This window comes from Penicillium atrosanguineum (assembly GCF_028827265.1).
Source record: "Penicillium atrosanguineum strain IBT 20685 chromosome Unknown utg000008l_segment0_segment0, whole genome shotgun sequence".
NCBI classification, from domain to species: Eukaryota; Fungi; Ascomycota; class Eurotiomycetes; order Eurotiales; family Aspergillaceae; genus Penicillium; species Penicillium atrosanguineum.
The window spans coordinates 696,713-709,684 of NW_026623140.1; the positions used below are offsets into that span (position 1 = coordinate 696,713).

General features: G+C 46.4%; 7 protein-coding genes across 7 annotated transcripts; 5 read left to right on the forward strand and 2 right to left on the reverse strand.

Moving 5' to 3' along the window:
- Nucleotides 1-314: 314 nt before the first annotated feature.
- N7443_009756 (metallophosphatase domain-containing protein) lies at nt 315-896 on the reverse strand (the record flags this gene model as incomplete). Its single annotated transcript, XM_056889812.1, has 1 exon — nt 315-896. One exon carries the CDS (start codon nt 894-896, stop codon nt 315-317), a length of 582 nt encoding a protein of 193 aa, XP_056736303.1.
- Nucleotides 897-1,253: 357 nt separating this feature from the next.
- N7443_009757 (uncharacterized protein) lies at nt 1,254-1,753 on the forward strand (the record flags this gene model as incomplete). The annotated part of the gene is given in 2 exon segments (XM_056889813.1): nt 1,254-1,407; nt 1,419-1,753. The coding sequence occupies 2 exon segments, from the start codon at nt 1,254-1,256 to the stop codon at nt 1,751-1,753; spliced, it is 489 nt and encodes a 162-aa protein (XP_056736304.1).
- An 886-nt stretch (nt 1,754-2,639) lies between these two features.
- Nucleotides 2,640-3,504, forward strand: N7443_009758 (uncharacterized protein; the record flags this gene model as incomplete). Its single annotated transcript, XM_056889814.1, has 2 exons — nt 2,640-3,129; nt 3,185-3,504. The coding sequence occupies 2 exons, from the start codon at nt 2,640-2,642 to the stop codon at nt 3,502-3,504; spliced, it is 810 nt and encodes a 269-aa protein (XP_056736305.1).
- Nucleotides 3,505-4,025: 521 nt separating this feature from the next.
- N7443_009759 (SDR family oxidoreductase) lies at nt 4,026-4,957 on the reverse strand (the record flags this gene model as incomplete). Its single annotated transcript, XM_056889815.1, has 4 exons — nt 4,026-4,097; nt 4,153-4,252; nt 4,330-4,864; nt 4,921-4,957. 4 exons carry the CDS (start codon nt 4,955-4,957, stop codon nt 4,026-4,028), a joined length of 744 nt encoding a protein of 247 aa, XP_056736306.1.
- Nucleotides 4,958-6,617: 1,660 nt separating this feature from the next.
- Nucleotides 6,618-7,547, forward strand: N7443_009760 (ankyrin repeat domain-containing protein; the record flags this gene model as incomplete). Its single annotated transcript, XM_056889816.1, has 1 exon — nt 6,618-7,547. One exon carries the CDS (start codon nt 6,618-6,620, stop codon nt 7,545-7,547), a length of 930 nt encoding a protein of 309 aa, XP_056736307.1.
- A 267-nt stretch (nt 7,548-7,814) lies between these two features.
- N7443_009761 (uncharacterized protein) lies at nt 7,815-9,348 on the forward strand (the record flags this gene model as incomplete). The annotated part of the gene is made up of 3 exons (XM_056889817.1): nt 7,815-8,530; nt 8,583-8,934; nt 9,007-9,348. 3 exons carry the CDS (start codon nt 7,815-7,817, stop codon nt 9,346-9,348), a joined length of 1,410 nt encoding a protein of 469 aa, XP_056736308.1.
- A 2,557-nt stretch (nt 9,349-11,905) lies between these two features.
- Nucleotides 11,906-12,401, forward strand: N7443_009762 (DUF4149 domain-containing protein; the record flags this gene model as incomplete). Its single annotated transcript, XM_056889818.1, has 2 exons — nt 11,906-12,167; nt 12,241-12,401. Coding segments are annotated over 2 exons (423 nt in total), but the record flags the coding sequence as incomplete, so codon positions are not given.
- Between the last annotated feature and the right edge of the window lie 571 nt (nt 12,402-12,972).

Genomic DNA, 12,972 nt, shown 5'->3' on the forward strand with positions numbered 1-12,972 from the left:
ACTTTCTTGGTCCAATTCTGCGATCGAAGGGCTTCATTGATAGTGTATGTGGATACAAGCAGTTCGAATTCGTCAGACAAAAACTCTGCCATTTCGTCCAAGTATAAGTCCAGTTTCTCTAACAAGTGGTCGCATATCGCTTCTCAAATAAATGGGTGGGATCACACGAGGACGGCCGCCAGGTATCAAGGGTGCTCGGACGTCGCTAAACATTCAGAGGTTGGCACTGATGGTTATGATCGAACGTTTGCTGCAGCCAGCCGCTTCGGTCATCTGAGAAGTAGTCAGCGATCTGTTGCTAATCATGTCGTGGATCAGCACAAGCTAGGAGGGTGTAAGTCAGGGCGCCATGTGCTCTTTGTCGCGCTCTCAAGCGACGAAGTCGGGGACGTGGCCATGAGCTGCCGAGCACGAAGGTGAAATTCTGGGTCGGTTCGGGGCCGACAGTCGAACCGACAATCAGCATTAGCTGATTCCGTGTTCTCATTTTTCCGGTAGGTGATATCGCCCCAGTCGAGCTGAGCCCGCCCAGAGGCTGCTCGACCTGATGAATCATCCCATGCTGAATCAAGTAATAGCTCATGATTGCCAGCAATTACGATTTTGATGGGATGAGGCAGGGCGCGTAGCCAGTCGAGTGCGTCCTGGAGTTCCTGGAAAGACCCAGATTGTGTGAGATCACCAGCATGTATAAGGATATCTCCATCCGGAACTCCGGTTTGGGTGTTATGAGTATCGGAGATACAGACAATCGCAATAGGACTTGTGAGAGGCATAGCTGGAATAGGTTTATGCCAACTGTAAAGCATTCGTGCGAGGAAGACGTAAGGCTGGGCCCGGAATTTTTGCCATGGTCCTAGTCGCTGTCGATGAACGAGTTCGTGAAGACAGGACATGATTGGAGAGTCGAGACCCAGGAATTTATCGGTAGTAACAAGCGAGCACGTGAAACATTGGTCTGTTTGGAATTAACGATGTAAGGATCTTGCCTCGATCTTCTAGATCTGAGACTTGTGAAGACCACATGTTCTGTGAAGACCACTAGAGCTGACGTCGCGGTCGGCTTTTATAATCCTTCTTTTGCACCAAGTTACAGTATCGATTAATTCAGGCACCCAGCTCAGCGGGACCCTAAAAAAGTTCAACGGGACCCAAGCCCCCATACTAGGTAAATTGTTTTTAAGGCAAAAATTCATTCAAAGACTTTTATTTACCCCTTTTCAAGGTTGTTACAAGGCATCGAATTCTATAAGATGTCAACGTCTTGGTTCTCACCATCCCTATTCGGGGATACTAGTCCTGACTTCTTCGATTTGGATGAGCCCGGTCATCAGATCTTAGTTATGATAGAGCTAGCGCGGTTTGCAGATATGTGTAATGTAACGGGAATGAAAGCTTCAATCGCTCGTTACTTGAAGAAGTTTTTGATCAACAACCCAATCCTGAATCCAACGAGATTAGACCAACTACCAATGCCTACTCTCTCATATCTCAGCACATAATTTCAGCGACTTTTCTGCCTCAAGCCCACGCAATCCGCCATATTTTAGTTGCCGCAATAGTGAGAGGATACCTTCTATGCGAAAACCACGGATTTTCCAAGGAGACTAGAAAATTTCCCACCTTTAGGGTTGACCTACTCCAAGAAGTAGGATTATCTCTAAAAGGACTGAAGATTGGTCAGTCTGGAGCCACTTATGAGGATCCTCTCAACGGTGATGAATGTAAAATATATCGATTTTATTCTTCTTGATCTCACTCTCTATATTATACGAAGCAGGTCCGTTGTATATTCGCCCACTGCCGGAAATTGTAATTCCTGTAATTCTGGTGATCTATCAGATATACATCAAGAAAATATGGTGGGACTTTCCCTAACCGAATTCAGTTTAGCGCAATAGAAGTGGGGCACTGGGAAAGAAAGCGTCGGTGTCTAAAGGGTGGTTAATCTGTTTTCGAATTCTAATGTATTTTTCCAGGGTTAGCTGAGCCAATATCAAGCTGGAGAAAGGGTAATGAAGGTAGTAAGGACGATGAAAGTTTAGCCGAGGGGCCACGACTTCAGAGTGTGTAGTGGTATTTGGGTGAAGAATAGAGGGGCTTCAGGATATTCAGGGTGTTCAGGGTGAATGCCCTGAAGGACTGAAGGATAGGGCAACTACGATACTACATAGATCCAACAAATTTATATTCAAAGAAGACAAAAACATACAACAGCAGGGATTCGCTGGTGGTCACCCACCCAACTACTAACCTGCCGGCGTGTGGCTTAAGTACGGCTGAGCGGACGGGAAGCCCTGTTCTCCACACCCTATGGTCGTATGTACTATTGTAAACGTGGAAAAGATCTCCATTGATTAATTAGTATAGTCTAAGTGCTGTATCCCGGCTGATTGTAGGGCGAGGGCCGCTTGAACATCGCGCGATCGGGGGTGAGAAGGGTGAGTGCGCTATAGACAGGGTGAGAATCGGGGCTGACATGTTCGGCGGCAACATGTTTCTATCTTTGGACCTTACTGTCGTTTCAAGAACTCCCTCTTATTAGAAATCAATAGGCTTTCGGTTTACTTCGATTCCGCTACTCTCGAAGACTGGGTCTTTTTATAACCACCGAGACCCTCACCTGTGTTATCTCGAAGATGAAGCCCGAGGGAATTGAAGGAGAAGCCGGCCTCCACGATTCAACCCACGACACAACAATGATCATTTCCGACTCTAGCTTTTTCAGGGAGCATCAGGCGTCTACGCTCCCTAACCCGGCCGAGGTGAGATCCATCAACGAGGGGTCAGGCAACATCCGTGGTACAAGATTCTACCGACCCCCGCCTGTCAAGTTTCCATTGCTGGGGCTGATTGTCAAATCTGGAGCCGACACAACCGTTACAGAGGCAGAGACCCAAAATATGGGATACAAGCAGTTGAAAGGCAAAGTACCAGTCCCTGAGGTGTTTGGGTGGACCGAAAACGGTGGCCAAGTATTCATCTACATGTCTTTGATAAGGGGCGAACCCTTGGAGCAAAGATGGGGTGCTTTGAATGATGAGGAGAGAAATGCTGTCTGTAAAGAGCTCAACGATATGGCCAAGGCCTGGATATCGTTAGAAAAGCCCGACCAAACCCTTTACGTGGGTAAGTGATTTCAATTCATTGCCGTGGTACAGAACTATGCTAAAGTACACCTTAGGTGGCCTAGATAATCAACCTCTAAACGACATCTTTCTTTCCAGTCACCGGGATTTGGCTGGCCCATTCCACGGTGCAGACGCCGTCCAGAAATTTCAGAATGGCTGCGATATCGAGATTGATGGGGAGGTGCCCGTGGTCTTTACGCATGACGACCTTGTGCCTCCAAATATTCTTTTATCGCCCGGAACGAATCCAGTAGTAGCTGCCATCATCGATTGGGGCCAGGCAGGGTGGTATCCTGCTTACTGGGAGTATTGCAAGGCGCATCACGTCAGGCCAAATCCGGAATATTTTGATGAAGACTTGGATGAAGAATGAAATACGAGATACCTGCCAAATATTGTGGACCCGGTCGATGAGGAAACAGTATACCACCCTTGGCTGCGGTTTGTCTTGTCCAATGGTATCTAGTTATGCTAATGAAGATGCTCATTGGGACTATACAGCCGTGGGTAGGTAGAAAATATTTCCTTAAGAATTTGATATGTATTCTGGCCCTTAGGTCATATGTGTTGCTGGCGCTCAGTCTGCATTACCAGACATCCATAGAGCCTGCCCCAGTTTAATACACAAATTTTATAGGAAATTGCGATCCTGTTTACAAGAGATAATATATCCTTTCTCATCACTACTCGTAATACCAAGTAAAAGCTCATCAGGTCATCAGGTCACTTAATCTTTTGGAAATTGTAATAAATGTCAATTTATCTAGTCACTACCAGTAATAACTATCAAATTACTATTTTGACCGATCGGTAATTACCAGTCATAACCGAATTGGCCCGATGAGCTACATACCCTCCTAGACCAAGAAGATATCTGGTACTTTTGAGTCTCATCTACCAAGGCACCTTTTCCCCATTTAAGTTAACAAATTGGCCAGACGTAGTGGATTTCTTCGCTACGTCAATCTGCGAAAATGTTAGCTATCCTCAGATAGTCATGAAAATAGATATTAGCCCATACCTGATTTGTAATTCCGCGAACGGTATCCTCAACGGTCACCAAAGCCTTCTCAAGCCCATGGATCTGCGCAGCGCGACTACCCATGTCGGTTTGAACGAGTCTTATCATCAAGAAATGGGACCGCCATCATCAATTTTCTGAATGTTCAAGGAACGAGGGTTGCGAATTTAAACTTACCCAGGATCGACCGACAAAGTGATCAAGTACTTATTCTCGGCATTAATCTTCTTGACCAGATAGTTTCCCGCCGCCTTCGACATTCCATAAGCAGCAGTTAATGAAGGCATTTGTTCAATCCCGAGGATGCTCGCTAGGAGCGTCGAGATATAAACGAACTTGGGAGTACTGGCTCTCTGTAGCAATGGTGCCATGGCTTTGAACAGCCTAAGCGGTCCCAATGTGTTCACTTCAAAGTGAGAAACTACGTCCGAGTCAGCCATTTCCTGCACAGGACCCCAGTGGTTGCAAATTCCCGCATTGGCAATGACGATGTCAATGTGCTGTATGTGATGCTGCGTCTGGATTTCGGACGCGGCCTCCGCAGCGCTTGATGGGCTGTCGACGTGAAGCGGCACAACAATCATACTCGAGCCATTGCCGTTTGGCAGCGTACTGAGCTCTTTCGCTTTCTCAGATGAGATATCCCGAACAGTGCCAATAACAGTGGTGTCCGGCTGGGCAAGATAATGTGCGACGAGGCTTCTGCCAATGCCTACAGACTGAATTAAGTCACAGACATCTGATACTGGAAGGAGGATATTGGCTTACCTCGATTGGCTCCAGTGACAAGAATAACACGGTTCATTTTGAGGTGCGCTGCAACTCAGTAGCGTTGTTCGGCAGCCTGATGAGTCGGAAGTATGGACAGTCGGTCACTCAGCGGAGTGTTCACTTTTTCTTGACCGAAATTTCCGAATTTATATGTTGCGTACTACTTTCATTCCGATTTCGTGGATCGGACCCGAGGACAGATCGTGTGGTTCCAGCTGGTCCTTTGGCGGCGCACATCCTTCCCCGATAATTAAGCGGAGCGGGGTAGCTAGTTAATGTGGTCGGAAACCGCCGCGGCGCATCCGCCCATTTTTTCTACACTTTTATGCATACATATCAACCAAAACGCCTCTATATGGATTATTCTCTAACCTTATATGTGTTTTTCTTACGTCCGATCTGCCTGCAATTGGTACGTTTTGGTGGGCGCCGTGTCTTCGGTGCTTGCTTAGCCTATATTAGTGTAGACCTAGCAATCACCCGCCTCGCGGGTCCAAGATCAGGAACCCCCCACCCGGCCCGCCAAGGCTCTAATATACCCGTAAATGTATAATTTCTCCGCGCCTTTCCTATTTCGGATATATTTATTTACGGCTATTCTAGTATCTATTTCAGAAAGCAATTAGTCAAGGGCTTGGATGGCAGAAATGCAGAAGCAACTCAAACGGCTAGTGCGGTTGCATTTTTAAATCACCAAATAACTCTATCCAGTCTGACGTCCAGCCACTATCCCTGCGTTCGAAGGCCCACTCCGAAGTTTGAGAATACTTTCACTTTCGCGGTTCAGAAGAATCTCGTCCAAAATAGCGGCTCTTTACGTGCTTGCATGTGATCCAAGGCTGTTGAAAGGAACCGTTTTTTTCCTCATTGACAGGTCCATGGAGCAGCCGAGAATGGCTATCTTGATGGCTTGTGACCGTCTGAGCGGACTTCACCTCGCCCCCCATTCCCTATATGCGCTCGACTTTAACATACGAATGACTATCAAACGCCGCCAAGGCATTTTGTGGAGGGTACACGTCTCTTTAAACCATACAGAGCCTCCCGTGAACCTACCGATGGCACTACAAGAGTATGATGGATCCTGCAGCGGAGAGAAGTCGTCACATGTGGGGTTATTTTGCACTAGCCTTCTCGTGGATTGTGTTCTTATACCCTTGAAGTTTGAATTGGCCGTAAAGATCAATTCTTCGCAGTCTTTGAGGGCCATAAGTCTATGGGCAATTGCTACAAGTGAACTGGCTGGCTGAACCGAGGTCTTCTCGAGAGAGGCAGAAAGAAAGCCTAATGAAAACGATGCGCTTTGACCTTCGCTGACACACAATGACGTACTCTAACTCGCATAGCGCGCTCTTTGAGGCTGAAATTACCTGCGACTGGTTAGACGGCTTCAGTTCTAGGCAACAAAGCCATTTCGGTTGGCCGCCCAAAAAACCCGCCGAGCCTCACGTCTGTTGACTCTTTCTTTGAGACACTCAGTGCATTATTTCCGACTGTAACTCTTCACAAAACTAAATCTGTCGCTAAAAATGGAAGCTCTATTGCCTGACGATAATACTTCTCAAGAAGCCATCGCTCGAGCTCGACTCCAGCGGGATTTCCTTTCTACCATCACGTCTGTGATAAAGAAGCCCAAAATACTGAACAAAAGCATCAAAAGGCTGGACAATTACCTGAGGAATCCATTTCTTGACATGAACTTCCAAATAGACGGCATCTCACCCTTAACAAAGGCGACATCGGAACAGAGAGTGCTCAACAAACTCTTGCAACACGAAGGAATCGACCTGAATTTCTGCAACTCTGACGGCCGAACAAGTCTTTTCTTCGCCGTGGAATGCTCGCTAACCGATTCATTAAGGCTCTTGATAGAAGAAGGGGCTCTCCTTGATCAGAAGGATAATGAAGGCCGGACCTCATTGTCACTAGCGGCAGAGGGTGGGCGTCTCGACCATGTGAAAATTCTCGTCGAGTCCAAGGCGGATATTAGTTTGCCGGATTCCAAAAAATGGACGCCACTATTTTGGGCAGTTTGGAGACAGAATAATGAGACGGTGAAATACCTCCTTTCAAAACAAGACGTGAACAGCGGCCATCAAGATGTCAACGGTCGGACACTTTTAGCAATCGCTGCAGAGACTGGAAATGTCGAAATTATAAGGTGCCTGATCAATGCTAAAGCGAAGAACAGGCGAATAAGTGGGATTGAACGCGACCTCTTGATATGGGTAATATTTCAACGGGATATCATAACTGTTCAACTTTTGCTTGAGACTGACGAGAGTCTGGCTAATCATCGCGTGAAAGGTCGCACTCCACTTTCGATGGCGACTGAGCTTGGAGATTCTGGAATAGCTAGGCTTCTCATCAATGCAAGGGCGGATGTGCATGCATCAGATGAATTCAGATGGCCCCCTCTGAGCGGGTGGCTATTCGAAACTTACCTTCCATCTAATGAAATTCTGCTGCAAATTGAGCACTTCTCTGCCAATTACCATCCAACAAACCAGCCCCCATTGTTACTTGCGGCAGAGTTTGGACGTGTCGAGATTTTGCAGCAGCTGCTCGATGCAAACGTCAACGTGAACTCGGAGGATGCAAAGAAGTGGACATCGCTCTCCTAGGCTGTTGCAAACGAGCGTGAGCAAGCAGTGGAGTTTCTACTCACAGTAGCGGGAGTATGTGTGGACCACCAGGATGGGAAAGGCCGTACTCCCTTTTCGCTGGCTGCAAAGCGTGGATTCGTCCAGATCATGCATTTACTCATCAAACATGGGGGGAATCCCCATATTTCTGATGATATAGGCCATACAAGATTTTGGTGGTTTCTCAGAGCCAGGCATGATTTGTCTGTTAGCTCTCCATGTCATTTGACCCGGCCCAGGCTTGGTATGACTGTAAATCCTTTCAGTCTCCAAGCTTTGATCTGGGCCTTACCAACTCCGAATAAAAAAGATCAAAGCGGTCGCAACTGGCTCTCATGGGCAGCTGAATATCGCGATGACGAAATTGTGCTGTATTGTCTTCAGGTTAAGGACAAGGTGGACATAAACATTTGTGATGGAACCGAAGACGGCTTTTCCAAGACTCCATTAATCTGGGCGTTGGAGGGGAGAAACGAGCGTATGATAACTATGTTGAAAGATGGTGACACCTCTTCTTTGCACCTATTGGTCGAAGGTATAAGTTCAATTGAACAAGAGAAGATATTGGACTTGGTGACGAGACTTGTTCAGGCAGACTATAATCTCAATCAGCCCGACCAGAAAGGCAGAACTCCTTTACACCTTGCATGTCTTGGGGGAAGCCAGAAGCTTGTTTCCGCTTTGATCGAAGCTAATGCAGATCTGAATGCCATAGATCATGCTGGAGAGATCCCTTTGCAATATGCTCTGAGAGCGCGAAACAAAGCTGTCGTGGGTCTACTGCTCAATGTTCTATCAACCGACCTCAAACCTGTTCAGTCACAGCAATGGTTCAACCTGGGAGACAAAAGTCTTCTTTGGATTCAAATCACTAGGAGGGCTCAGAGTCAGGGCGTTGAACTGGAATTAATCAATGATCGTGAATGCGACTGGCTGCCCGATGCGAAAGAGGCAAGACTTTGGTGAGTACAGTTCTTGTTATGAAGCCACTATTATTTTCTCTGACAAATAAAGCATTTGTGAGGAAAGGTCAATATGGTCGCGCTTACCGGAGGTATTTGATGTTCATGTCATGCTCAGCAACAAGAGCTGTTACTGGAACTATGCTCAGAGAGATTTTGGCCATCGGTCCGTAAACTATATCTCGCTAATCTTTCCTTATGAACAAGGGAAAGATAATGGTCCATGGGGAATTGCCTGGATTAAAAGGAGGACAGTGGAAGGCTTTGCTCAGGGATTTATCAGCATGCTTCCTAGTGGCTGGGTTCCCAATGATCCGTCGGACTTTTTCAAATTATTTCTTGAGGCTTTACACCAGAAGTGGAAAGCAAGCTGTTTTGATGCCAATGAAAGGATTGAGTTATTGGTGAGTTCATTGATACTTCAGTAAACTCAAACAGGCGAAGCATGGAGCTAATGCATGAGATTCATTTCCTAGAGACATGACCAAGTCAAAAAATGCGGGAGGAGCCGCGGTCTAGTTGATGAGCTTGCCAAGAATGCACTGCAGCGTGCAGACCTTCGGCGATGCCTGCAATCGCACATCGAGGGACTCAATGAAGTGGTCACCACTAATCTTTCACTTGAACCAGACCCTCAACTTAAAGAAATTATCCACGGGATTGATCAAGAAGTGAGCGTGAAGCTTGACAAAATGGAACAGGCTGTACGAGATCTGTTACAGATTGTGCGTAAACTCACCGAAAATCTTCTTCCAGGCACTAAGATCAACCGAACAGGTGCTTGCATGGGTTTCCACAAACGAGGCGGCAAGTTTTAAGCGTCTCAGCTGGATTACTGTGAGCACAATTCCCATATTGTTTGTGTGGCTTGTTGATAATCAAATCTCGATAGTTCATTTTCCTGCCGCTGATGTTTGTTTCAGTAAGTGGAGCGGTTTTTCCTCGTGATATCCTTGTCTGAAATCCTTGGCTGATTGGGCTACTAGAGTCTATTTGGTATGAACGTAAATTTGCTTCAAGAAAATCCGGATTGGAGGTGGTATATCTTATTTGGGTGTATGTCGCTTGTTATTACTGGCGTTTTATGGTCGATTTCCAAGTGTATTCCTGTGAGTACCCTCGTTATAAACCATGTCACAGCAGGAACTGACATCCATACTTAAGCAAGTGGTACAAGGTAATGTGATAGGGGGATGGGGAGTGTTCTCACACAAAAGAAGACACAAAAAGATTTCAATTTCTTCAGTATGACCCCTAAGTAACTCTCTGATCTTGAGAATGCTTGGCGATCTACCGATTCAATGAACGATCGCAAAAGTTACTTATTGCTTGCCAACACAAATTTCAGACTAGCAAAATTTACCTAAATTGTCTCTTTCTTAGATTAGGTTTCTTGCCCAACAGCTTTTTGCTGTTTTAAAATAGCGTAATGGCCAGGGTTCGGGGGCGGGTTTTGGCGCAGACTAGGTAGGATACCATATCCCTGAATTGTGGCTTGTACGAGGTTAAACCACGCTCAAATAATCTTTCGATCCTCTTGTTCGGCCCGCTCGTAGTTATATCGTCGGAGAAAGCGAGATTTAAGCTCTAGATAGCGCTGGGTGAAGTTATATATACACAAGCCCCTTTGAAAGAAACCTGCCCGGATCGGTATCTCAAGGCAAGTATACTATTCTTAATCACCAAGCACGAAGGTCGAGACTCAGGGGAAAGCTACAGTATTTTTTGCCGTTCAGGATAAGCCACTGCCCCTACGTCATAAACATCTTGAGATTCTTGTTAAGCGATTGAGTGCTATAGTTGCCGGGCCAAGACTGAATATAAAGGAAGCCCAAATTAGTATTTAGGTATGAACAGTCCTGAGAAAATTCGAGGTAAGTGACCACTCCTTTGACGGCCGATGTCTGTGCCAGGCCAGCCGTCTTTGTGTCTCAGAGATGGACCAAATCATCAGCAGAACACGACGCGGGCAACAGGCCATCGGGCGACAATGCCACCGACAAATTCGAGAATCGACACTGGATGGCCCTAGAAAATCCGCCGCAGGACGCCAGACTTTGTTTCCCGAGCCGGACTGTCGATTCACCACGCCCTCATAGTACTGCTTGATCTTAGGGGCTAGCGCGTAGGAGTGGGACCAGTGCGGGTTCGATTCGGTGCCTCTCTGAATCTGAGCTGGTACTATAAGTAGGCACATCGCAAGCGCAATTATCGAACAACTTAGATCACAGCCGAGGTAAAGCATGTAGATATTAGACATCCACGTTTATCCACGTGTCAATAACTATACCCAGGTCGCACAGTCAAAAAATCAATCGCATTCCCCCCCTACCGCAGTTCCGTTCAGAGTCCGCTTTACCTCGATCTAGGCTCTCTGTCAACCAGGTAGAGTGAGATATCTTTCTCTCAAAAGCAAAGGCTAGCGGAACAGTGACCATCCAAAGCTGTAACAAAAACTCCGCGAAATTAATCCTGAAACTTTTGCGGTAGATGTAAAGGGATATGTAAGTTCCACATTGTCGGTGGCGTGCCGTAGGATGGGATTATTTTCTTCGAAGAGAAGATCTGGCGCTTTAAGTCCTGGCAGTGCATCTTGATGTATTGGAATTGTTTAGTGGCGCGCACTTCGTATTCTCAGTCAGAGGGGTGCTATATAACCAGGTGACACCGTTGAGGCTGACCTTTAATGTTACACGTGACCCCATGCTTGTCTATAGCTTGTTTTATATCGAGATCTAGCCCTTAAGTCTAGAATCCCAAGCTGTGGAATTCCGGGGGAATTCAGATTTCTCCGCAACCCACCCCGACGGCCTTTTCCATGCAAAGCTCAGAGCATAGTGAATCCTTGAAACCTAAATTTACAAGAGTGAAAAAAAGAAAAAAAAAAATTAATAAAAGTTTTTCAGAAACCGATCTCCATCTTAAATCCGAAGCACAATTACCCAAAAAACCCCCCTAATAAAGCCATCGACATCATACCCGCGCCCACCCTCCAACCTTGGAAACCGGGCGGGAAAGCGACCGAGCCCGAAATTTTCACCCAGCCTTCAAACTCAATCAGCGCTCATACTCACCCAATGCAACTATCCTCGAATCTCAGGGATTGACAATCTACCAGGTGAAGATCACTGCCCTGACCTATGATTGTACAACTCCTCCACCTGTCCAGGTAAGCAGCAGCATCCGTTCCTAGCCCCGGGTAGCCCTGCCCCCCCCACACCCCCTGGCAGCAACCCTAACGGATCGATGCAGTTATGGGATTCTTCTCGGGGCGCAGGTTTTTCAGGTATGTGCCTTCCCCCTTCTTCCCCACCACAAAGTCTATTTATATTCCGATTCCAAAGATGGGTGAATGGGTGTTAATCAACAAATTAGACCTTCATAAACGGCATAGTGGCATTCAAAGCGCTAGGAAGACCCTATTTCGGCGTCCATCAAGCGGCGATATTTCCCGTGTATTTCTCGTTGCAAAGTTTCCTGCCTGTTTTGGTTGGGTTGACATCTACGGCACGTTTACGTGATGCTTTGAACTTGGGATGTTGGAGGACTCTTGGGGTGGTTACGATGACGGGGTTGATTAATTTGGTTATTTTTCGGCGTTTAACGCAGGGGGCTGTTAGGGCTAGGAATGCTCAGGGTATGTTTCTAATCTTTCGTACCTGGGCTTGGGATGGATGAGATGATGGAATAGTTGCTAATCAATCATGCAGAATTGAGGGATAGGAAGGATCGAAGGGAGGTGCCTTCGAAGGAGTTGTTGGAGTGTACTAAGAGGTTTATGATTATTCATGGGACGTCAATTTTTATTAATGTGATTGGGTTGTTTGCGACGGTTCACTATGGGGTTGGGCTTGGGATGAGGTTGTCGTGAGCTGCATATCTAGAGCCGGAGCTATTGCTATTTACCCTGATACCCAATAGACGAGTACTTGAGAGATCAATACGAGAGTGAGGGAAGATGTACGTAGATGGAGATGTGCGTATAACTGGCGTAGTCAATGAAAAGAACTGCACTGCCAAATAGGACTAACCTAAGAACTGCATGAAAGCGAATATGGATGGAGAAGGAGGGTATAGTATTAAGGATGCAGGGCAGGGGAGACAAAGTCAGGGTCAAGGTCAAGGTCAAGCAGAACGGGCGCACCTGAACAACATGCAGAAACAAAACCATATAAAGCACCATTGTAAGAAGAATCTGAAAGAAAGGAAACAGGGTATCGATGGAATAAAGGAAAAGTAAGTGGAAAAAGACAAAAATCAGATCCGAAAAACAAAAGCCAAAGACGCATAATCCGTAAGTAATGGAAGTTTGGCAGAGCCGACACGACCATTGGCAATCAGAATCAGAATCTCAGAATCAAAACCAAATCACAATCATGGCGAAAATCATAAATGCAGCATCGTAGAAAATAATCATAGACTAATTATCCTGAGAGTCTTCT